This window comes from Thamnophis elegans, chromosome 3, assembly GCF_009769535.1.
Source record: "Thamnophis elegans isolate rThaEle1 chromosome 3, rThaEle1.pri, whole genome shotgun sequence".
Classification (NCBI taxonomy): Eukaryota; Metazoa; Chordata; class Lepidosauria; order Squamata; family Colubridae; genus Thamnophis; species Thamnophis elegans.
The window spans coordinates 80,337,376-80,364,136 of record NC_045543.1 but is presented as its reverse complement, the minus strand read 5'-3'; the positions used below and the strand labels follow the sequence as shown (position 1 = coordinate 80,364,136).

At 33.1% G+C, this 26,761-nt stretch overlaps 1 protein-coding gene across 2 annotated transcripts in view; it reads right to left on the bottom strand.

Annotated features, from left to right (window-relative positions):
* VPS13A (vacuolar protein sorting 13 homolog A) overlaps positions 1–26,761 on the bottom strand; it is a 110,937-nt gene that overhangs the window by 23,377 nt on the left and 60,799 nt on the right. Inside the window, exons 37-58 of one of the 2 annotated variants that reach the window (XM_032214626.1) lie at positions 26,188–26,357; positions 24,478–24,701; positions 21,943–22,175; positions 21,075–21,167; positions 20,460–20,816; positions 19,564–19,665; positions 18,092–18,250; positions 17,730–17,991; positions 16,125–16,285; positions 15,729–15,832; positions 13,170–13,467; positions 11,689–12,084; positions 10,480–10,584; positions 9,327–9,473; positions 7,524–7,652; positions 6,559–6,692; positions 5,952–6,081; positions 4,528–4,760; positions 3,756–3,909; positions 1,540–1,686; positions 1,126–1,207; positions 261–330 (exon numbers count right to left, since the gene is read on the bottom strand). In XM_032214626.1, coding sequence (XP_032070517.1) covers positions 261–330; positions 1,126–1,207; positions 1,540–1,686; positions 3,756–3,909; positions 4,528–4,760; positions 5,952–6,081; positions 6,559–6,692; positions 7,524–7,652; positions 9,327–9,473; positions 10,480–10,584; positions 11,689–12,084; positions 13,170–13,467; positions 15,729–15,832; positions 16,125–16,285; positions 17,730–17,991; positions 18,092–18,250; positions 19,564–19,665; positions 20,460–20,816; positions 21,075–21,167; positions 21,943–22,175; positions 24,478–24,701; positions 26,188–26,357 — 3,890 coding nt within the window. Of the gene's footprint in view, positions 1–260; positions 331–1,125; positions 1,208–1,539; positions 1,690–3,755; positions 3,910–4,527; positions 4,761–5,951; positions 6,082–6,558; positions 6,693–7,523; positions 7,653–9,326; positions 9,474–10,479; positions 10,585–11,688; positions 12,085–13,169; positions 13,468–15,728; positions 15,833–16,124; positions 16,286–17,729; positions 17,992–18,091; positions 18,251–19,563; positions 19,666–20,459; positions 20,817–21,074; positions 21,168–21,942; positions 22,176–24,477; positions 24,702–26,187; positions 26,358–26,761 lie in introns of both variants that reach the window. The other variant, XM_032214625.1, reaches the window with a different exon arrangement.

Below are 26,761 nucleotides of genomic sequence, written 5' to 3'. Positions count from 1 at the left end.
ATGTTAAACTTTTATAAAATTATAGAAAAAACTGCAAACACATTAATTCCAATACTTTTACTCTAATCATGTCTACTCAAAAGAAAAAAAATCTGTGGTTACACAACAATTTATTTCTAACTAAAGCAAGCTTCCCATTCCAAAGGTAAAAGACTGAAGTGCAATGCTATACATATTCAGTCAGAAATAAATTCCAATAATTTCAAATGGAGAAAGTTACAATTGCATTCCTAAATTAATATTGGAAAAAGCATACTTACTTTATGCGTGATATTTGAGAATGTCCTGCAGTTCTCATCACAATACTGACATCAGTAAATGGCTTGGGTTCTATAAAAATTCCAAATATACTCTCATGAAGAATATAATTTATTTTAATATTCAAAAGGTAATATATGTAATTGATATCATTTGCAATGATAAAATGATATCATTTGATATCATTTGCAAAGGATGCAATGAATGAGTTGAATAAATAAAGGAACTAAGTTATTACAAAACACACACACATACACACACACACACACACACGGATATGAGAGCAAATGAAGCCATTTATTAAAATGAGAAGTACATATTCACAAACATTTTAAATTCTAAATCCTAGCAGGTACATGTTTATAATAGTTTAGTGACATCAATGATTAATAATTTTAAGATTTCAATGACATTAGCTAAACAATCTCAATTTAAAAGATTTGCAATTTGTAATTATATAGTTCCAGGCTAACTGTGTACATTTGTCAAGCGAGAGCAATATGAACAAATCCGTTTGATAAAAATGCAAGTGATAGAAACATTCTCTCCAGATTATTTCCACACTTGGAAAGATAATCATTTTTTCCTCTAAAATGTTTGATTACTCTTATTTATTGAAAAGCACTTCATCTAAGTGAAAAAGAGCAAGTATTTCTGTAATGTTTTCACTTAAAAGTTATATATGTTCACCTTCTAAAAAATGTAGGAAGAAATATATAAATGTATTAACAAGATCTAGTAAATTTATCTTACTTTACTCTTTTGTATTGTGAAATGGCTTTTTATTCATATATTTTAATTTATTTTTCCTTAAGTTATTACAGATGCAAGAAAAGCATAATAATGTATTAAACTGTGTTAACAAACCTGAATCCAATGAGATGGACTTGGGAGGTTTAATGGGATAGAACACAAAAGGAAATATGGCTCCAGGAATCTGATTTTGTATCTGATAGGAGCAATTACAGGACAATACACTGAAGGTTAGAAACTTTATATGAATTGTTAGGTCGTAGTTTGCAATTACACTAGCTTCACAAATTAGAAATGCAGAATTCCCCAAACAAAAGTCTTAATCTGCAGTAGTCAGCAGCTAATTATTACTTACTGGTTTGTCTATCAAACAAAAGTTCATTTTAAAATTTGAATTTTCATACATTATTTAAGTATAGCCTAATGGTGATATTTTTAAAACAAATAACAGGAAAAAGTGTCAAAACTGTACATAGATGATTTTCCATTATCAGTTTTTCACCATAAATTGTGGGTAATCTGATATACCTGTATTCTATAGATTTGAACTCTGAAAGAAGACTGATGTTCAGAGGTACTGTATTGTACTTTTAAAGCTGGCAAAAAGCTTCTTCTCACAGGAAATTCATATGGCTGCAATATTTTCATGTTATTACCAGTAGGAGTCAAACAGACCTGCTAGAAGACAAAATCCAAATTTTAATTAATTTTTAAAATTAACCTTTCAAATCAAAGGTCACAGCATAACTCAAACTAAACATTTTTAAATTCCATATATTTCTAAGTGACATTTCATATGCTTAGCCTTTCAACTGTATGCAATTGTAATAACGTTTTAAACTTTATCCAAATATGCTAATCACTTCATTTTAAAATTAGCAACTGAATCTTCTCCAGAATTACTCAGAAATAATCCAATTAAATTCAACTGAAATTCATCTTTACTAGTAACAGTATATGCTGAGAGAAAGCAGAAATCTGGTGACATAAAATTTGTCTAGGGGCCTAAAAAAATCCTTGCTACAATCCTGCCTCATTCATTTAAAATTTAGCTACTGAATTTAGCAATGTTACTTCCCACATCAGCAATATAAGGAGTAGAGATATTGATCATATTGATTTAAAGGAAAAGAAAGCAACCATTTCATATGTTTTCGTCCCCGAGGAATGCACTGTATGCATTCAAACAAACACATCATATTCAGAATCCTGGAACAGAGAATTGCCTCCTTGGCTATTATGCTATATATTATTACTTTTTGCTGCTTGAACCAGTGGGGAAAAATGATGATGTGGTCAAATTGAAAAGCATAAATCTTAAATAAGCAGGACCACTGGGACAAAGAAAGAAAAAAGTCTTCTCTCCCAGGAACTGATTATATTGAAAAATAATGCTCTCCAATGCACTCTAAACACTTAAATGATGTGCTTTTGAAAAATCCTAGTCTAGACACTGTTCATGTTCTTAAGACAACTGAATCTGACCAAGGAGTTTTGCTCAGGAGAGTCAAAAGTGACAGTTGCAAACTGCCTTAGGTATTTGGAGAGGAAATCAGGACTCAGCAGTCCCAAGAACATTGGCCACCGGGCAGGAAATTTCCCATTACAAGTCATAAAAATTACAAAAGCTCAGTAGTTTCAATTACACGTTCAATTGCACATGTTGAACTGGGGGTGGATTGGTTAATTATATAATTTCACTAATTCTAAGCTGCAGATCAACCATCCGTTTTAAAAAACAATGGTTATACAGTACAAGCCAGGCTTCCTGTCTCCCTTGCAGCTGAATCACACTGCAGAACAGGCACCAAGCTCAGGGATAAGATAGAAAAGGGTGATGCCACAGCAGGCCTGCTGGAACTATAAGGGCCAAGCAGATCATGGCTTCCAACTGTCTTACTTAAAACCATCTTATGCATGTATCATTAACATATCCAGATCAGTACACCTAAGGTGATTTCAAGTAACTGGCTGACAATGAAATACAGGGACAAGCGTGATAACATATCCGGGGAAATGATTAGTGCAATATTCTGATGGAGCAAAGAGGCATTGTAGTTTTGGCCTAAAATAATCATGGTTTTTCTCAGAATTGTTCTAGATTTTTTTTTTCTTGTCATTTAATCCTTGACACAAATAGACTATTTCCACAAATTCGCACCAGCGCAGAAAGAAGCGAAAACTGCCCAACTGCAACTTATAAAATTAATTAAATATTTTAATTAATTAAAATGAAATAGTTATTGATCAAAATATTTATAACCTATACCAAGATAGGATTTGGTATTTAAAAACAGCCAAGAAACAACAAAAACTATTCATCCCTGGACTTAAGAGAGCAATGAAAAAGTACTTAAGGAAAAGAAGGGCTAATGCATGCTCTTTGGGAAAAACAAAAATATTTTTTTAGAGGATAGTGAACAGAAAAGGTTAAGCCCCTTTTAATTTGCATAAAGTTACAGGAACATTTCCCTGTATGAACTTTTGACTACTTCCAGAAAGTTCTGAACATTGTTCTGAGATCACAAATTACAACAGACAAAGATAAGAGATTTCATAGTCTCTCCCAGGCAGCAAGAAATAGTTATATTCCATAATTTTATTAAATGAAACTTACCAATCCTCTGCTTTGGAACAAATGACATGTATGGCATAACATTAACAAGAGAGAGAAAGGGGAAAATGTGTGCAAATGCTTGAAGGAATCAGGTACTAGCATAAACTTTAAAAAAACTTCAATTTACCGGAATATTATCATCAAGTTCCACTATTTTATTTTCTGTAGGTGAGTTATCACAGTATTCAACAAACTCTTTCTCCAGCTTGTCAGTTTGCTTCACGCTTAGTGGCTTCCATCTTGACTTTTTCTTGGGTTTTGTCTCCCAAATTATATCAGAGCTTGCAAATAAATTAAAAAAAGATTATCAAATTGTAAAACTTTGATAAACAATAAAACTTTATTATTAAATCTTTGAGATAGGATTCTTTAAAAAGTCTTCAATATCAAAAGTACTTTATAATTTTTGAAAAAAAATGCATTAAAACTATTTGGAAATATAAATTATTTTATAACTGAGACTTTAATGTACTTATTAAAAAGACAATAATAGCAATATAATTGTCATAATCCTCAATTATTTATTGCATATAAATTACATATTCTGTCAAGTATTAACTTTAAACTTGGCATTTATGTAGCTGGTGCCTGTAATTGTGCTAATAAATCATCATAACTTGCCCATAACAAATAACAAAGCATATGATGGCAACGTTAAATTGTTTGTACATAGTTTATTCAGATAGAAGATAAAAATCTGCCACAATTTCAACACGTACAAAGGGATTCTAGGTTACAATTGGGCTTGTAATAGTTCCTATACATTACACTCACTTCTGAAGTTAAAGACTCTAAATTACAACATCAAATATAATTTACTATATAATATACATTACTAATATTAAGATTTTAAATTTAGTTTTTAGAAATGTAAATGGTAAATTGAATATATTAGTTACCTTGTGATTCCAATGTAAGCAATTTCCTGCCTTGAATAGTTATTTACTAAAGAAATTCCAACATCTTGCAATGACACAATTATTTCTTGTTCTGCTAATTCCACTTTTTCACTTTCATATGTCATTTTGAAAACCTTTTCATCTTCAGTGAATAAGATTATACGCTGCAAACCTTCAAAAAATGAAGCTATAAAAATGTGCTTGGCTCCCACCTGAAATGGTGTCATCAGATCCTAAAATAAGAGATAAATATTAATTATCAGACGTTCTTCAAAGGATTATTGCTCAGAAAGTTTTTATTTCCAAGTTTGATAACCCACTGCGACTGGGCCATATTTAGGGGTGTATATGGGGTATTCCTGCAGCAGGCAGAGAATACAGCTCTTCAGAATCTCCAACCTCAGAGTGATTATAAAGAAGCTAGTTAGCTAATTCACATATTTAAAAGGCTGCTTTAAGGATATAAATATCAATTGTTTTATATATTGTTATATACTACTTTCATGAATTCTATGGAAATATGGTTTACGTATATCTATCTACTTCTATTTATATATTTATATATATATATATATATATTGATAACACTTTTGTGGTTATCAGCAGTGAAGCAGACCAGTAAAAATACGCTGCCTTCTCCATGCTTAGATAACCAGACCCTAAACAAATCCAGGATAATCCAATAACAGTTTATTCTGCACCTAAGGATTCTGGGAATGCTAGTTTTATAAGACAGCTTAAGAGGAAATTAATTAAATTAAACTAAAAGGAAGGGATTTACATAAGATTCTCACAGCTTAAAATAAATTAATCTCTTAATAGGGGGAAGATATATTTCTTCACTGAAGTCAGAGCATTAAATTGTAATCATAACATGTAGTGTAGTGCAACTTATTAACAATGTAGCCTTATTATTATTGCACTTTTTAAAGCATCCAGAGATCAATCTTATGGGGCCTGTTTACAATTAATAAATTCAGTTATTATGAGTATATCATTTTACCATTTTACCACAGATATAGTATGACTATATCACAAAGTATATGTGATGCATATATTCTATGAACCAAGGACTATGAAAGAAAAGTATCTTTATCAGTGTGGGTTTTGGGATACTGTACATATAAGGATATAAATGTTGTAATAAACTAACATGCTTAATCATTAAATATTAGTATTCTGGTATATCAGAAAATTTATACATGCATATTAGATTTTACAGCAATTTTTAGAATTGATTTCATGAACATGCTTGAAAGCAAATAGTACCACTCTTTATATTCGATATATATATATTTAATCCCAGATTTCCATTATCCCTCCTCCCATTTCTTGCATATTTGCTCTGTTTTAAACATTATCCCTTCTAAAATCTAAATTATTTGAGTATTAAGTATTATACTGATTTGAAACATTACACATACATCTTTTTGAGTTATTTCTTCACTGTTCTTTCCACATTTCCATTTCAGTTTTCTAGAACCTACAGGATCTGCCCATGTATACAGTACTGCTTTATTTGGTTCTAAAGTTTCTTCCATTGAAATGAGAGAACTGCAAACAAAAATAGGAAAATCTAGATTTCAATGCCAAATACATCTCATCAAAATTTTTATCTTCCCTCCAAAGCAATTAAATAATTTATGTTATTAAATTTGTCAATTAACTCTGACAATTCAATTTAAACATTCCCATGTTATAATGTTCAATTTGAGTTTTTAAAATTAAATGATAAAAGCTTAATATATAGCTAGACTTAACAGATTCATTTCTCACATATTTATATTTCACTGTAACTCTGCTGCTTCACATTCTATGTAGCTAAAGTGACAGGTTTTTGATTAATTGCAGAGTTTGAAACTTTTCTTTCATTTTTGTTCAAACAATAATAACCAGTAAACAGAATAGACTAATGTATCAATTGTTTTAGATACACTATGCTTATAGAACATGATCACTATTTATTCATACAGCACTAAATTGTATGCTGTTTATCTTTAACAGTATACAAATAAAACACTGCATACCTACCTTTGTCCATATTCGATCACTTCTTCTTTGGTATGATTAATTATCAGGAATGGGGCTGCACCATCATGGTAATTAGAGAATGTAATTGTTGTTGAATGTTCAGCCAGCGTAATATCCACAATAATGCCACCAAGCTATCAGATATGCAAAGATGAAATGATATATAATATGCATATTACATTGATGATTCAGTCATATAATTAAAGGATCTCAATGTTTCTGATTCAAAATCAATAGATAAATAGTAGAGTACTGCTATTATTTTAAAACATGGAAAGGGTTCATGTTCCCAAACCTGTACAAAATGCCCAAACCTGACAACACATTTTAGTCCTATTCATTGTGTTCTTCTCTGATCTTACTTAGCATAAAAATAATTGTATTAATTGCAGACAGTCAAGTGATATGGCAGGTTTTAAAAGTTTTAAGACTTTAACATGGTTTCAAATTAAACAAATTTATAAGATCATATGAAATAAGCACACAAGAATATTTGGAGAATAGTACATCTCCATAAAATTTAAATCAAACAACTTTGATATTATACTAAATTTTCATAGCAAATACACCGGATTATCATTAAAGTCTTTAAAAAGTAAGGAAAAAGGAACTCATTGAGTTAGTTTGGAACTTCTTATGGCATAGCTGGGCAGCCAAAGGACATATATTGCCTTCAGCCCCCTAGACTATATACGTAAAACTGACATCAATATCATCAAAATTTAGCCATAGAAATTTAGTCAGATGGTATGGATACGCATACGAAGATGGAGCCGTTTGACTCATTTGACATTCCTACTCTCAACTTGAAATACTACTCCCAAAACTTTCAAAAAGCAGAAAACTCTCAGATTTACCAATTACATTAAAATTGTGGCATTACCAGCCTACTATTATCCTGTATAAAAGATTGGGAGGCAATCTGTCATTCTTTTCTTATTTAAAATTTATCTCTAAATACTCACCTTGTTATCTAAGTGAAGTAATAAGCAATTTTCTTGTTTATCAAGTCGTATAATGTTGGGTGGAATGTAAGAATCTTTTACTCTAACCTGTAACTTGCTGTCATTATTCTCAGGCCAAAATGGAATACACTGGAATAAGAATGAAATGAATTTTTAAAGAAAACTTATCATGGACCTATCACTATCAAAAAACAGTATTTCTTCTTTACTGGAATACAAAGTTATACAGTATACAAAATCCTGAAGCCAATGGCTAAATATCATTGAATACTAGAATACAGCGCAGTATAAAAATGTTAATCATTTTTTAAAAACCGCTTTTAGAAATTTGTATGGGTCTTTAAAAAAAATACATATTAATAAAAGTATAAAAAAACTCTTGTGAAACTGTAATTCACATGCTTCAATTTATAAAAATAAACAGAACTCTAACTGCAGTTTTTAGCAACAAGTAGCATAAAACTAGAATATAACTAAAATAATAATAGTACTGTATTTTTGGACAAAGGAGTATACTAATTGGGAAAGTTAAAGTTATAACTTTAACCGCCTCCTGCCAATTACCTCCCTGCGTCCCATCAGATCGCACAGAGTAGGCCTCCTCCGAATTCCATCCGCCAGTCAGTGCCGACTGGCGACTACGCGGAGGAGAGCCTTCTCAGTTGCAGCTCCGACACTATGGAACAACCTCCCCGTGGAGATCCGTACCCTCACCACCGTCCAGGCCTTCCGCACAGCCCTCAAGAACTGGCTATCCCGTCAGGCCTGGGGATAGGATTACTCTCACCCCGCCCGAATGTTGAGTGAATGGTGTGTTTTTATGGTTAATTTCTTTTATTCACGTTTCTTTTTCTTTTTAAGTCTTGTCTTGCACTCCCTTCCCTCCATTGTTGTAAGCCGCCCTGAGTCCCCTCAGGGAAAAGGGCGGCATATAAATGTTTAATAAAAAAAAAAAATATGCAAAATTTTCCCCATATTAATGTAAATTGGTGGAATTAATTTTGGGCAGTTTTTATTGTTTCAGTCAGTTATTAGATGTCAAGGTCCTCTTCGAACACGATGGATGAATATCAGAATCAGTTGTTGACTTTAATAGTCATTACCAATTTTTATGCATTTAAATTTTTTTAATCCTATGTGACTGAGATTTTGAGGCAACAAACTGTCAATGAATCAGATATTGCACAATATTTAAAGTATAGGAAAAAATACATACAGTACAACCTGTAGAACGACCAAATCGGGGTTTTTTGTAAACACCAAATTTCCTGTTGTTTACTAGCAACAGTGAACCATGTATTAATTTTGATTAGGTTCAGGTCATAATCAAATCGGGTTGTGACCAAAGTTATGGAACAAATTTTGGTTGTGACCATATATGAGTTTGTAGCCATTTTGTTTCAAATCAGCACTTTAAAAACAATAGGATATTGTTAATAGTATACATTTTATTTTATTTTTAGTTTATGTTTTTGAGTTATTGTTGAGTCTTGGCAATTTCCTGGACTAATTACTGCAGTCTTCTTGGCTATATTTTTACCATTACCTTCTTCCCAGGGCTGAAAGAGAATGGCTGGCCCAAGGTTACCTAGCTAGCTTCCTGGTTTCTAGCCCTATCCCTTAACTACAATACTAAACAGGCTTCCCATATTGTGTATAAGCCAAGCCTTTTGTATTGTAATATATAATAAGGTAAATAATTATGAACAGACAAGGTAATGGATGCAAGAAACAATTCATGCCTGAATTATGAAGTATTTTTCTTACAATGGATATAAAAACTTAAAAGACTTAAAAAATTACCTGTTGGAAAAGTATTGGTATCCAATTTTCATTGCCTTCTTCTGCAACTTCTAAAATGTGTGTACTTCTATTTGTGAGCATGTAAAAAGGTGTGAAAGTCACTATTCTAGTGATATTAAAGCTGCTGTTATGTATAGTGACACCAACCTGGAAAATACAAAATTCTTTAAATCAATTTCATTATTGTTAATAATGTCCTTATTTTTTCCTAAATAAGTTAATATTTCTGCAAGAAAAAATGCAATTTACTCTGTAGTGAGTAAATAAGAATGAAATAAATTCTGCAAAAAATACATGCGATGAATTATTTTGCTTTCAAAAACATATTATACCTATCACTACAGGGGTGATATTCAGCAGGTTCTTGAGAACCGGTAGCAGAAATTTAGAGTAGTTTGGAGAACCGGCAAATACTACCTCTGGCTGGCCCCAGAGTGGGGTGGGAATGGAGATTTTGCAATATCCTTCCCCTGGAGTGGGCTGGGAATGGAGATTTTGCAGTATACTTCTCCTGCCACACCCACCAAGCCACGCCCACAGTACTGGTAGTAAAAAAAAAAAAATTTACCACTGCTATACTATATATCAGTTAACAAGTTTAACATTATCTAGTGTAGACTGACAATAGCTTTTCCCAAATTCAGCCACATTTTGTTCAAGTTCCACTCCTATTTGTAGACTGTATCTAAAATTGTATCTTTATTATCTTCAACATCCAAATTAAGTCAAATACTAAGCATATAAAATATTAAGCTGTTTGCCATTAGGATTCGGGTTGATTTTTTCCTCATACAGAAGCTGTATAGACATCTGCAATACATTTGCTGCTAACATTCCTTAAATCCATTGCTTATGGCATTAAATTTTGTGACCAGGTTTAGTCTAAGAGGTAAGTGAATTGTGCACTTGTCCTAGACAATAAAAATATGCAAATACTAAGCCCATTCAGTAATTGTGACACTGTTTGTTCAAAAGTTTGAAATACTGAAGAAAACTGAAATGAAATGCAGGGGATGGGCTGGCTTGAATTGATTAAGAACTGGAATGCTCTGGAAACTTATTTGGAAATCTATCTTGTTAAATGAAATAGAATTTTCTTTAAAGTAAACATAGAAAAATATGGCTGCAAGAAAAATACAATAAAACAACTTACCTGGTATTCCTTTTTGTGACTTTTACATTTTACAAAGCCATGACTCCCAACTGTATCCAAGGAAAAATGATCAGAAAGGTCACTTTCTGTCACCATGAGCTGAACCTGTAAGGAGGAAACTTGTTATTCAACCTTTATCATGAACAGAATTAAAAAAAATAAAAATAGAAAAATAGTTAATATTCTTAGTTAAATGAAACCTGTAAAATACTCTACTTTGAAGTTCTCCATTTTCACATTTTAGTTAACCAAGCATGCATTTTTTTGAGCATACTCCAGTTCATTTGCTAGCTATAACAACACTCAAAACTTTTGGGGTGCTAAACTCTCAAACCTTCATTTGGCTATTTCAGGAGGGGGGAGTTATTATTTGTCTTCCTTTTCTTATACTTCAGCAAGTATACCCCACCTGCGCCAGCAGAAGAGGCATGCTGCGGGACCTGTCAGTCAAGGAACTTTAGCTGGTGTGGTGCAGAAGGGCCTTCTCTGCTACGGCTCCTAATCTTTGAAACATCTTACCCACTGAGGAGAGATCAGTTCCCACCCTTCTGATCTTCTGTAAGGGTCTAAAGACCTGGTTCTACCAGATGCCTGGGACCCCGATGACCAAGCATCACACTTGAGGGAGCGGATACATTAAGAGGCAATCCCATGTCTCTCTTGAGCATCCTGCTCCCTCCCCATCTTTTAACTATAAAGTTATCTTTGATTATAGCTCAATTTTTATTGTTTTAGAAATATTTATCTTATATTTTAATGCTGTAACCAACCGAGAGTCATTTTGAAATGAAATGGAAGGCAAATAAATTTGATAAATAAATAGGTAAATAAGTAAAGAAATAAATAAAGTTTAAACTGCCTGAAGACTTCCTCTTTTGTCTGTTTAAAAATAATAATAATGTATATGATAACTATCTTATACAATAAAAGTTCAAGGAAAGTTTCAAAGTTACAAAACATAAAATTCAGAGTTAACTTTTTTTTAAAAAGTATTATAGAATAGCAATTACTTATTATACTCTTAAAAATCATATTTTTTCAATGCCATGTTAAAAACAAAAGACCTCTTACTGTGTCTTAAATATAAATTTATTAAAATACAATTATCATTAATAATGGTGTGTAGTATTTTTTATAGTAATAAGATTCAAAATACTGGAAAACTAAATATGACATGATAAACTTGATTTATGAGAATAAAATCAATACCTTGTTATCATGGTAAAAGTGTTTAGGCTGGAAAGAAAAGAGAAGTGGCAACTTGTAGTCAGGTGGATGTTTGCGGTGAATACCATCAGCTTTATATTGTAACATTCGATCGGTCTTGTTGACCATCCAATAGGGACTGTGAATTGCTAGAATCACTTGTCCTGTAGCATATGTCACATGGATAGCTATATCCAAATCTGTTCTATCCAGGTCATTAATGGATGAAAATGTGATGAAACTAATTTCTTGTTGATTTGACTGGATGCAGTACTCAGTAGTCCAATCTTTATCAAGATAATTAAGTAAATGCAATTCCAACTTGCTCTGATCCAGTAATGCATTATGAATCTGAGCAGAACATCCAGCTTCTAGAGTAGCGCATGTGGTACTATACCCCTATGAAAGAAAAGTTTTAATAGTTATAAAACATAATCAATACACTAATTATTTCATTAATTAGTGCAATTGTTCATTAACAATTGCACAGAATGAAATGGAAAGCTGTTCGCATTGAAATATGACATCTGACGTGTCATTAACACAATGTGTCATTAACACAATGACGTCATTGCCATTGTGTTAATTTCTTGGGAGATTCTGGTAATAATTAATAACAAATATAACATAAATGGGAAGTTATAAGCAATTCTATTATTGAAAAATACATATTTCTCCTCATATTATATGTTTTTTTAATTTATACCATGATTCAAAACCCTCTTCAGCTTGCTCTTATAAAACTTCTGAAATGTTTTGAATTAGAAATGTTTTTATTTCAAAATGCTGTTTCAAATTTGAGACAGGCTGCTCTGATCTTACTGGAAAAATTCTGTTGCTTTCCTTATTTTACCAGGACGATTCCAAAGTGAACTTGTTAGCAGTAACATCAGAAATACATCAAGACACTTCCAGTGATCTTAAGCTACCTCTTTTGGACTCAAAAATAGCTCTTCTAAGAGCTATTTTTAACAATGGAAAGCTTCAAGCTGAAAACATTTCAAACTTGAGGTTTGCACACTTTTTCATATAGTGAAAAGAAATTACATCAGAAAGTAACTTTTGAAGGATTTGAAATAAATATTTATTTGTACAGTATGTAGAATTCTTTAAAATTATATTCTTACTACACATTTACCTACTTGCATATTTATTATATCAGTACAAAGACATAATTGCAATTAAGAAAGATACCAAAGATACTAAATATTTATCCTTGTGTTCTAAAATGAACATTCCTCAGATCAAGTAGCAGACCAGTTAATAATTACTTAACTAAGACTAACTGGAAAAAAAAACATGAGAAACTCAAGAGAATTTTCTTTCATATTTAGTGTGCACATACAGCAGCAACTGAATTCTAGACATGGCCAAGCATATTTTGAGGCATTTCAATGCCATTTATTCAGTGGAACTGAGGGTATATTCTAAATTATAAGATCCAAAGAAAGGGAAAGGGAATTTAGCGGGGGGAAAAACACTACCTCTAAAGAATAGGCAATCTGATATGGCAGTAGATTGCGGAGAATAACAGACGACCACAAATGAACAACATATGGTAAATCCCACTGATCATCTGTATGTGTTGAAGAAATCAAAGTATCTTGCATTGGAACAATATTGATAATAAGTGGGTGATTAGGTGATTTGAAAGACCGGCATTTCTTCTGTAGTAATTTGTCAAAATTCTTCACCATTTCATCAAAGCTAACACCTTCACTGGATTCATATTCTCCAGAAGTTTCATTTTCATCAATTACTGGTCGAAAAAACAGTAACGACCTGTGAATAAGCACAATAATTATTCTCATTTTCCTTTTCTATTAAGAATATTCAATTCTTATATCCTGATTTAAACAAATGAAACTAGAACAAAATATATTTAGAAGCAACACAAATAATATTAAATAAACTGCATTCAAAGATATTATAAATGTAACCTACGGGTCTTTTACTGTCTTATTAACATCAGTGCATGGCCTGGTTGACAGGTTACCTATCTTTTTATTTTGTCTGCCTTCTGATGATGGTCCTATGGATAGATGTGCTTTTCCAAATCATAATGCTTTTGGGGAGAATATTTAGTTGCATAAAATGGTAGAGGTGATAGAATGGCTCAATGAGAAGGTGTTATTATTTTTTTGTAATTGGATATCATTAATTTATAATCTAAGAGAGATCTTTCAACCAGCAGGAAAGAATAAGAACAGAGTGACTGGCTTTTTTAAAAATTAAGATTAGAAAAAAGAAACCATCATAAATGATTTTGACATAGAAGCAAAGAAAGTTTTAAACAGAGAAATTAGACAATAATTTAGAAAAGTTTTTTGTTCTTTGATGAAATTGCCTTTAAAAATAGCAAAATCAACTAGACAAATAATTGACTGAAGCTTCATAGGAATATTTATTGTTACCTCAGAAAATAATTGGTGCATTTTACAAAATTAAGAAAGATAATATAAGCCAATGTTTCCACTCCTTGTTCCCTCCTCTCTACTAATCCATCTTTTTAGTTATCATATTGATGTATTTATTCTAGTTGTGTTTCTTTGCCACTGTTTACTTTATTGTTCTACTGCATGTTTTATTTTTTATCCTTTTTATTATTGTAAGCCCCTTGGTGAGATGAGTGGTAAATAAATTTAACAAACTGTATGACTGTATCTATGGCTTGGTGGACATATAAAAAGCTAAAGAAAATGGACTCAAATATACACTTAGTTACAGAGGATTTTAAATATTCAATAAAAGCCAGAACCTTTCCTTTTAGGACAGATGGACATAGCTAGAAAAGAGTCATAGCTAGAGTCATAGCTAGAGTTTTAGTTAGAATTTTACTAGAGTCATAGCTAGAGTCATAGAAGATTATGTCAAAATAACAGATTATATGTACAAATGATGGAAAGATTCAGCATTATGTACCATTGGGGAATGGTTGGTAAAACTGACAGAGCTTGCTGAGATAGCCAAACTGACTTCTTTGATTAGAGAAAGGTCATTATATTATTGACAATCATCAATGATTTAAAACTCCTAATGGACTTTTTGTGTAAAAAAGAAAATGATTTTCTGACATATGGTTTTAACTATTAGAAAGAATAGGTTATAGAAGAAGGGTATTATGATGTAATCCTAGAGAAAAAGAAAGAGGTTTGATTAGAAATGTATGTACTCTATTACTGCCGAGAAGAAGATTAGAAACCATTTCTTTATATTACTTTTCATGTTTTCTGTTTTTCTGTTTTCTCTGCCTCTTTACTCTCTCTTTTGTCTTTTTTTTCCCCTTTCTTTTGCAAATACTACAGGTAGCCCTCAATTTACCATTCATTTAGCAACCATTCGAAATTACAATGGCACTGAGAAAAATGACTTATGACCAATCCTCGCATGTAATGATTATAGCAGCATCCCCATGGTCACATGTATTACTATGATTGCAGTGTCTCGGGGCCATATAACTGCCATTTGCAATCTTTCCAGCTGGTTTTTGAGAAGCAAAGTCAATGGAGGTTAGAGTTGCCTAATAATTGCATGAATCACTTAAACACTGCAGTGATTCACTTAACAATCATGGCAATAAAGGCTGTAAAATTGGGTGCAACCTACTTAACAACTGCCTTGTTTACCAATAGAAATTCTGGTCTCAATTGTGATTGTAAATTGAGGACTACCTGTATACCTTTTTCTTTGAATTTACTTTTTGTTATATATATAAATCTTTAAATAAAAAATATTATATTTTTGTTCTCTTCATCAATTAGATTTTTGATAGAGTGATCCTTTCCAAGGATTAATAAATAACTGGGAGATATTAAACAGCAATGTTAAAAAGGAAATAGTCCCAAGAGTATAAAGTCATTAATAATGATGCAAACAAAACATAAAGAGTACAAGCTAAACATTTAATCTAACTATATTCCTTTACTAAAATACCTAATAGTAATTATTTCTTAATTTATTACATTTAGAACTAATTTACCAATGGATGTTGACAAAATAAATATATGTACAAAATAATAATGAACAAAAAAGAAAATAATTACCTATAAGAAGTTAATGGTATGTTAAATTCATTATCTGGTAGTGCTACTCCTAAACATTTTCCATCTTCAAATATACTCAAAGGAATTGAAAAATGATTCTTTATCTATACAGAAAAATAAAAAGTTTGTGTCAATTAACCAAAAATAAATCTATGTTACAATTATATTTCATCTAATTAAATCTCTACTCATCTGAAAAATACAATGAAATTTAACATTTAGTAATTTAGGAAGATGTGATATCCACTTTATAAATACCTTTATAAAATATTTTATACTTACTGATACGCACAGGAAATAAAACAATTTTCCCCAACTAAGATTCTATAAATAAATAAAAACATTCTACTTGGCAGATTTGCACTGATCAGTAAACTTTAAAAGAAAATATCTCACCTGAATTGGAGAATGTACGGTTACTATCTTGCTTCCATCAACAGTATCAATTTGACAAACAATAGATCTTACAACACCTGAATCATTATGTCTAACTCTGTACAAACTCCGACCCACTTTTGTCAATGGGATCTTGTCAGTAGTAGAATGATTCTGAGGAGCTAAAAAAACGAAGGCAAAAACATCATCAAAAATAAAGCCGCACAGATCTCTGTGTAGCTATGAGACAGAGGGAAGGAGAAATAAAAGTACTAAGTTAATTGCAAATACATAAATATCATAAAAAAGAATATAATGTATGCTCTGACTAGGCTTCACAGAATCATGAAACAGACAGTTTTTTGTCCTGCAAAAAACCCTTTTTATTTGGTTAATGTGAATTCTTAACATTCACATCCAGAAAAGTCCCAGCAATAAGCTTTAATTGCAAGAACAGACCTTATCAGTCCTTGGATAGTTGCCAGGCCGAGAGCTTCTAGTTGCAACACCTTACAATGGAATAACTGGTAAAAAGTGTCTGTGAGGCACAAACTCAGGTAAGCAAATCTTCACAATAAGCCAACTAATTATCTCCTGGAAACACCACTCCCTTTTTGCTCCTATGTATTCCCTATGGGAGGGGCCATTCAGCATCCACTTGTGCCTTTACTCCCAAGTCGACCCATTCCTTAATTGTTCCCTTCTCCTGACAGCTCTGTGCATGCGTACATTGGGGAAAAGCCCCAGCTGTTCTTCTGCCCCACATCTCTGACTCTGAAGGTAGCTGATAAAAACATCAGATGGCCCTGGCCTCATCTCTGCCTCTGATGCAGAGAACCCATCAAAGCCTTTCCCAGACTCCAGGACTGGTCCAATCTCCTCCCCAGCCTCCTTCTCGTCCGAGTCTGTCGCCAGCTCCGCTGGCAGCTAGCAAGCTACAGCAATGTATCAACAAAATGTTGTTTTGTGTGCATTCACTAATTTGAACAAGTGCTATAGTAAAAGGAGCTTTAGTTTAACTTGTATTCTTCCTTTCCTAATTTATTAATGCAATTGTTATCCTCTGCCCAATCAATGTTATTTTTCTTTATCCATAATCCAAATTGAGACATTGGAAGCTAATTTTAGAAAAATATTAGTTACAAGACTTAGTCACAGATATGTGTAATGTACAGTTTGATTCTGCTATACAAATTAATGCTAATTTGTTCATTTTCTCTTAAAAATTAATTAGGTCTCAGAAAAATAGCTATTAATGTAGTGTATTCACAATATTTATGAATATAAGCCATGAAACAATAGCATTCAGACGTATGTGCCACTTCATAGTGCTTTACAGCCCTCTCTAAGCTGTTTCAGAGAGCCAGCCTCTAACAATCTGGGTCCTCATTTTACCAACCTTGGAGGGGTGGCAAGCTGAATCAACCTTGAACCAGTCAGGATTGAACTCCTGCTGTTGGCAGAGTTAGCCTGCCATACTGCACGCTAATCACTGCACCACCAATTAGAACTACATACACTAGATAGTTATTTAAAGAGATAAGTTGTTTTAAAACTTTTATTAAACACCATGATTGCATCATATACATTTAGATGTTTACTAATAGACATTTCAGGTGTACTTACTGAGCCAAATGTAGAATACCTTGCTGCTTAGAGTGGTCATTGCTGTGAACTGGTCTTGCTCACTTTTGGTTCTGATATATTCCATATTTAGACTTTGTCCATCTTCAAGATGAAATGAATTTGCTTTTGATTCAATATTAAGAACACTGAAGGATTCACTAGGCAAAACAGTGGTGGAAACTCCTAAGGAATTTATTAATACAAAAGGGGCCCTATCTTTTTTGAATGTTTCTGAAGCCTCGGTAGCTGCTTCTGCAAATGCCTAACAAGAATAATAAATCAACAAATTTTCAAATTAATAACTTTTTCCATAGATGATTCTCTTCACTTAAGGCCCAAATCTAAATTAAAATTTCACTTACCGTGCCTAGATTACTCAACATTAATAGCCCACATTTAGATAATGTAATGTTCAGCTGATTTTGAGAATAAATAGTTATTACTGTTTTATATTCTGGCACTTTATAGTGTTCTTCTTCTGCCACTGATTCAACGAAGGCTTTTTTGTTTTTCTTTTTCATCTTAAAGAGAAAATATTTGGCATATGTAAAATTAGCAACTCTAAGTGAAAGTTATTTAAAGTTTAGAATGCTTTGTAAAGTTAACCTAGTTTATTAAAAGTATTGTTAAATAATACAAGATGGTGGAAAGAAATATAATAAATATATATATTTAAAAATTATCTTTATTAGAAGTTTTTTAAAAATAGAAGACAATATAAACTGAACTAAGAAAAGAAAAATAAAGACTCGATGTACTAAATAAAAAGGGGGAAAAGAGAAAAAATAAATATTTAAAGAAGTGACTTTTGATTTTCATCACAAGTGCAAACTTAGTTCATCCCCCTATAACTGTGATGGTGAACCTATGGCACGCGTGCCACAGGTGGCATGCAGAGCCATTTCTGAGGGCACGCAAGGCATTGCCCTGTCAGCTCCAGTGTGCATGCCTGTGCTGGCCAGCTGATTTTCGGCCTTGATTTTCAGCTATTTTTCGCCCACCAGAGGCTTTCCTGAAGCCTCCAGAGAGCGAAAAACAGCCTAAAGGGCACACTGGAAGTCTGTTCCTGAACTTCCGGCTTGCGTGTTGGGCCATTTTCCCCCCTCCCCAGGCTCCTAGAAAACCTCTGGAGCCTGGGGAGGAGGAAAAACGGACTTACCGGGCCCACCAGAAGTTGGAAAACGGGCTGTTTCTGACCTCTGGGGGTCCTCCAGGGGGAAGGCAGTTTTTGCCCTCCCCAGGCTCCAAGAAAGCCGTGCATGCCTGTGCGGGAGTCACCCACACATATGTAAGGTCACGGTGTTGGGGGCACTAAATTATGGGGGTGGGCATGCGAGTGCACGTACATGCGTGCTTTTGACACCCAAGGAGAAAAAGGTTCGCCATCACTGTCCTATAAGGTTACATATAAGTATCTTCTTTCAGTTTTCCTCTCCCCATATGTGACCCTCCCGAGCTCAGTTTTCATTGGTAGAGGATTGCAGGTAGCCATTGCACTGAAAATGGAGCTCGGGAGCCCATTTTGCTGGCAGAAAGCTCAGGCCACCACAGACGCACCTGACACAAGTGACATCAAGCTGGCCATGCCCACCCGCCCCACCAAGGTCGAACAATACCCTGATACGGCCCTCAATGAAATTGACTTTGACGCCCGTTCTAAAAAAGGAAACATTTCTACTCAAAAGTGACAAGCAAGAAATAATTCTTCTCAAATAAGTTTAACAAGATCATATATTAAACATTTTTATTACAATGATAGATCATGAGGAACATTTACTATATTCGTTAACATATCAGTCCTATACTCTAGTAAAATTATAATTCTAAATCATACCTTTAATTCTAGAATCCATGGTCTGAATTCCTCAGTGTTTTCTACTTCTAGAGGCTCAAGTAATGGTTCCCAAACACCAAACATTTCATTGAAATAGTGTACCTAAAAATACAAATTAAATGAAGTGTGAAAATTAGGTTATATCAATTTGAATGAACTGAAAATGGAGAGCAATAAAAAAAAGATAAAGTTTATCCCTTACTATATAAAATGTAAGGAAGAAGGGGAACCTGGAGGAAGAATGCCTCCACACCCTCTTTTCTGGCTTGTCATCACAGTGAAGTCTTGATTTTGGATATTTGTACAGGTAGTCCTCGACAATTTTGTAAAAATGTTTAAAGGCTTATCATGTTACTGACCCAATTTTGACCCTATTTGTGTGGTTGTTAAGCAAGCCCATTGTTCACTATGGGATGTTTGCCAAAAACTGGAAGTAAATGCTTGGTTTTGGCAAAAATGTTGTAAATCACAGTCACATGACCTCAGGATGCTGCAAACAGCCATAAATGGGGGCCAGTTGCCAAGGGCCTTAAAAGCAGTTGCATGGTCATAGTTTGTGTGTGTGTGTGTTGGAACTTTGTAACCAGGTTGTAAGTACCTTTTGAGGACTTTGTTGAAACTATAAGCAGCCATTAAATGACTGGTCCTAAGTTGAGGACTATCTGTATTGTGGTAAGATGGAAGTTGAGAAAGGAACTAAAGGTATACATTAATGTAAATATAGTTTAAGAAATACTATTCTAACTTTAATGTAGATTATTCAAAAGCTATCTGGTGGTAACAGAACTTTTTGCTGAATTTAAAATAGTACGGAAAAATGTCAACCAACATATCCCACTGCATAATAATTTTTAAACAGCCTACAAGGTGAAGCATATTTTGAACACTGTACTGACCTCTAGTTCAAGACGTGATGAGAGATTGATTAGACTACTCCAATTTTTTACTTCTCCAGAAAGTGAGGATTTTGCTGAAAGCATTGGTACTGTTTTGTGACCAACTCCAGCTTCAAGAGTTATAACAACAGTTTCAATTTTCATTGTTAATGACTCTCCTGTAGGAATCAACTCAGCTACAGAAACAGGATTTTTGTTTTCAACGGACTCTTCAAGAAACCACATATTTAGATTTTTAATATTCTTCTGATCCCAAAGATCTGGTGGTACTGGGCTAAGATCTTTTTCTCCATTCTCTTTGGTTGGGAAAAGTGCTGATGTGATAGTTATAACTGTATTTATGATAATAGGTGATACCTGATTTTTTAAAAAAGGAAATTATGTAGTTTAAAAAATTAGAGAATCAAGTAATTACTAAAATATTAGATATAACAATATAAGGAAAAATATTTATGTTTGAAATAGACAGGAGTCCACTTTAAATTATTATGTAACATTTACTTAATACCTGAATTAGTTTATATAAAAAAATCTATTTCTATAGCTCATATAAGACTAAAAGTATAACTATATTTGCTTCCAAGATTAATATAAATATAGAAATATTTAATATACCTTAATAGTTAGGGATTTTATTGACAGCTCAGCTTTCTGCGGTTCTTCACCTGACTGCATCATATTAAAGAAAAGATCACATGGTTGTAATACCTGAAATCAAATAATAAATTAATTAATATAAATATTTGCATTTTAAGAATATAAATTTCTTCAGTGAAATCATAATACACACTGCAAATAATTGAAACAATATATTTTAGAAATTGATTTCTCTATGATCATTTGATAGGAAGCAAGTAAGCTTCCATAAAGTCAATCTGCTGCTATATGCATAAATTTTCATTTACATACTGTAGCCCCACTAGTAATAATCAAAAATTATATACATAATTCCTAATGTCAGAGTATGAATTGTGTATGTAGTACCAGAGACATGGTTAGTTATACAGCTACAGATCAAGAGTGGATAAAGTCTTTTTCCAACAATACTGCAAAATCAGAACAGCAACTTGTAATTATTGATGGTTCTTCCATCAAGCCAGGGAGTTTGGTCCATTTAATTTCCTTTCAGTCACGATATTGGCATTTTAAGTATTATTGTTTCATATGCAACCCTGCTTCCATAGAAATGTTAGTTGTTATTTTTTACTGACTGTATGATTTTAAATTGAATTACTAATTGGAAAGTATAATTGACAGAATGAAACAATCTTTAAGGCAAGCAAGCAAGAAAACAGAGAAAGCAATCTTTCTAATTAATCTATCTATCCAATTTACCCATCCCATTATTTTAATTACAAGACAGAATTTGACTGTGTATTGATACATATATATATATAGCCAATCCAAGCATATTGCTTTCACATGAAATTACATAGCACTGCAGCAGATTTCAGTTTTAGATCAGGTTATCTAAAAATCTTACCGTGGTAATATTTCCTTCCCTCAGAGCTGGAAAAAATGGACAAGCTTTCACATTTATATCTTCGACAACAGCTGTCATTTTATACATTCCAGGTCCACTTTTTATGGAGATTTCACACTGTGCTGTGGCTACCAATGCAGAAGCATCTTTTCGAGTTAAATCAGCCACAAACACTATATCAGGATTTTTAACAGTAAGATTTATTTCCATTGTGGATGCTGACTGTACAGGAGCTAAAAATATAATGCATATATTTAGTAAGATTGTAAGTATATCTAATGTATCTACTGTATCTCGCTAATTCTTGCTTTTAATTAAAAATGTTAAAAATATTCACAATAAACAATTTGATTGACCGAATATATAAAATATAGGGAAAACAAATCAGGTTCTGGCAAGACTTAAAACTGAAACAGAACTCAAATGAACATTGGCTATTAATATAAATCAACTGATCTAAGATTATGTCAAGTAGTATCTTGCCTCCTATATCACATGGTTCTATTTTAATATTATTTGATAGAAGTGTCAAATCTATTTTTCACAGAAGACATAAGCCTTAATTAGATAACCTCTTGTATAAAATTATTGACAAGAATTCATTTTTTTAAAAATTACCAAATCAATAAAGATTTCATTTCCCATGTTTTCTTAAGAATGAAAGTCCTAGTGTCTTCACCTAAAAGTAAAGGTAAAGATTCTCCTCGCACATATATGCTAGTTGTTCCCAACTCTAAGGGGCAGTGCTCATCTCTATTTCAAAGCTGAAGAGCCAGCGCTGTCTGTAGACATCTCCGTAGTCATGTGGTCGGCATGACTAAATGCCAAAGGTACACGAAACACTGTTACCTTCCCACCAAAGTGGTCCCTACTTTTCTACTTGCATTTTTACCTGCTTTTGAACTGCTAGTTTGGCAGAAGCTGGGGCAAGTAATGGGAGCTCACTCTGTTATGCAATGCTAGGGATTTGAACCACCAAACTGCCGACAATTTTAATTGATTTATGTGATTTTATGGAGCTAACTTAAGAGTTTGTAGGCATTCTAAAATACAACTAAGAAAATTAGAGTTATTAACAGAATGTAAAATGTTTTTCATCACCAAAAAAATCCCCTTTGCCATAAATGAAATAATTATGATGATTGTTAGGTAAGCTCCCCGTTGGGAGAGCGAGTGGGTTCAGAAAAGCGTTGTGAGAGTTGTGTTGGAGAACACACAAACCAGCATACAGAGACACTGCAGTTTAAATAGGCTTTTACTTTCGTGGAAATAGAAGTATCAGAGTCCATCAAACAGTCCAAGTCATACACGGATAAGACAGTCAGTCATCAATGTCTTTCAGTTAAGGGATAATCCAAATAACATAGTCCATAAACATACAAACAGTCTGGTACTCAAAGTTTGCTAGCAGTTGCAAAACTTACAATAGCTCACGGCACTTTCTAACAGCCAGCTTCCAAAACACTCAGATCAGATCAGCCTAGCATCTAACAGACAGCTAACAGTCATTCTGGCTCCCTCTTATGGCTGATTGAGGAAAACAACAACCAATCACATTTTACAGTATGATTTAAAGAAACAGGTACAACATTGTTACATGATTTATATATTGCCAACCCAACCGTTAGATTATATTCCTAACAATGATGAAAATATCTATGTTTGTTATGTGTTTGTGTAACCTGACATGCCTATCTGTGTGAAAAACATTGTTTTTAAAGAGTCATTTTTTCCTATAAAAACTATTTTTATAAATATTTCCATTAAAAAATTGTAGTGATTGGAAAAACTGGCTGTCTAATAACACAGTGTTCCCCAATCCCCGGTCCATGCAAACAAGCAAAGCTCCATCTGCGGGATGCAGGCAGCATGCAAAACCATGCTCCCTCCGGTCCGTGAAAAAACTCTCTCCACAGTACCAGTCCCTGGTGCCCAAAAGGTTGGGAGCCACTGTAATAAAGGGCAGCTTTATAGTCCCAGTACATTTCTTTTTCATTCATTTTATGATTGTTAAAATATTTAAATACTGCAGTTTTAGCAAAGATTAATAATGTTTATAAACTTTGGAATAAAAACATTCATTATAGATTTTTGCCTCTATCTTCATTTTACTGTAATGGATTTAGAATATTTCTACTTCTGGAATTTCAAGATATGTTGTACACTGCAACTGTAAATAGCAGCCTGCATTTTCCTCTTTTTTCACTTATAATTTAACAAACAATGAATTTCAAAATGATAACTTACTGACATTTATTTCACAGGCTTTAGAACAATCTCTTAATTATCTGTTAAGACTTAAGACAGCCTCCCCAGAAACAAGGATGACTTGCACAGCAAGGAATCACATAACCCCTTACAATTATATTCAATTCAGCAAAATTTGAATATAGGAACACTTGAAATATAGCATAAGACTAATTTGTGACATAAAATTATTGAGTAAGATGCTTATCACAGCATCATGCAGATAAAATTACAGCCTCATAATGAAGCTAAAGGTATATATAAAATATACTGGTACTGATTACTAACCTTGTTCCTTTGTAGCCAGTGTTTGCCGAAAGTTTTTATTTGCAGCTGTGCTTTCAGCATTAGCATTGAGAAATACTTCTGCAACAGCAAGCAGAAACTCAACACTAGCACAGAGGTAGGTTTCTTCAACAATTGTGTCCACAACAGTGGTGCCATCTCTCCCTTGTTTATAGCTTATATTCACCATGACTTTCTTTTCAGATCCATGTTTCATTTGTACCATTCTGAAAGACAAATTGACAAATAATAACGTATAAAACACAATATCAATAATAAACCACTAGATGTGCATAATCTTAAACAGTTCTCAAATCACATAAAATCATGAAATTTGGAAATTTATACATCTTACTTTTTGCTCTGTTTGTCATTCCATAATTTAAATAGCCTTTAAGAAACAAATATGTTTTATGCAATCTTTTAAAGCTATATATACATTGAAATTTCCTTTCAGAGTTCTAATCCTCTCACATTTCAAATTGTTACTAAAAAAAATTAAAATATTTTGGCCAAACCTAAAGAGAATCTTTGGAAAGATGAATATATTAAGTATATATATCAGGGAAATTGCTATCACTTTTATGAACCTTTTAAAAACTTTTTAGCATGTCCATAACCTTCATCTGTCAGGTATAGTTGTTGTCTTAAACCAATTTTTAAAAAATTCTTTTGGATTATATTATTTGGTTATTTTTGTCTGCTAATTGCCTTGAATTTCACAGGTATGGAAATGAGAATACAACTTGAAACAATGATATATGCACACCAGTGGTGGGTTCTGGATCCCGTTGCAACCAGTATGGTTGCAATGGGGCCCGGCATCCTCCATATGAACGTGCGTGGCACACGCATGCATCGTACCTGCCAGCGACGCCTCCGCAAGCCTCTGCGACACTCCAGCTGCTCGGCGGAGCGTCGCACATGCACTCTATGCGGCATGCACGTGCGCAGAAGCGCCAAAGGCTTTAAAGAACAGCTAAAGAGCTCAGTTGGGCGGGTGGGCCCTCCGGAGCACCGTACCAGAACAGTACCCGGTGGACCGGGTAGGCTCTGGTACGCCCGTATCAGGGGGTACTGCCTGCAACGCACCGATGCACACATATTTATTAAATATTTTTAACAAACCACATTAAGGCTTAGTACAGAATGCAAGTGAGAAACAGTAGGGGAAAAGCAAACATGACAGATAAGAAACAAAGAAACAAGCTAAATATATTTTATATTAACAATATTTAAAGTAGTATAGTAAGTTTAGATGGGATGGAAAAAATCAGCAAGTATCTGTGTCCCTTCCTTCATCAGGAATCTTCACTAGATTTCATCCCTTTCCATGAACGCATGTTCTCCTATTCCAAAAATCTAATTTCTTGATCCAATATCTTTAAACTAGCTAGAACTTCAGATGCAACTATATTAATATATAATTTTACATAACTATGAATTTTCACACTAATTAAATTCAAATGTTTAGCCTTTTGGAGGGTGAGGAAGAAAGAGTTAAAAAAGCTCTCAACAAGCTGTCCCAAGTATTAGCAGCAGTGAAAACTACAAATCTCTTTTATATACCGTAAAAATCATTTGCTTGAATTTTAAAGTATCATTTTTTTATCTCACTTAATATTTGTAAGCACATATTTTTTGGTACTGTCAGCATAAATTCAACGTAAGTTAACAATTTTAAGTTTTATTGTTTTGGAAAAAAATGAGTACCTTGGTGTAGCCTTCTGTACAGTTTCTCGTTTATCATCTAAAGTGCAATTTGTTAATTTAACTGAAGCATTCAGTGACCCATCTGATAACATCTTGACAGCAGCAGCTATTAACAATAATTTAAATTCTGCAAGTTTCAGACTATTATCTCGTTCATCCTTAACTTGAGGCTGTTTTGAAAAGAAAGCAAATAATTTAATACAATACATTGCTTAATACAGTAAACGAACAATTCACAAAAAAATTGTACAATTTCCCCCCCTTCCTTCAAGTCAGTCTTGACTTTGGCAATTATTCTGGACTAGTCTTTTCGTAGAAATATTTTCAAAATATTCGGTGTTAATTCCTAGCGACTGCCTGGATTGGTCACTGTATTTTTTTTGGAAGGTTCTCTTGAAAGTGGTTTGTCATGGCCTCCTTCCTAGACTGAGAGGGGGACTGATCCAAATTCACCCAGCTGGTTTTGTGCCTAGAACAGGACTACAACTCAAGAGTTTCCAAATTTCCAAATGGGTGCCTTAATTGGTTCTTCAATTTCTGCACCAAACTGGTTCTTCAATCTCTTTTACTAGAG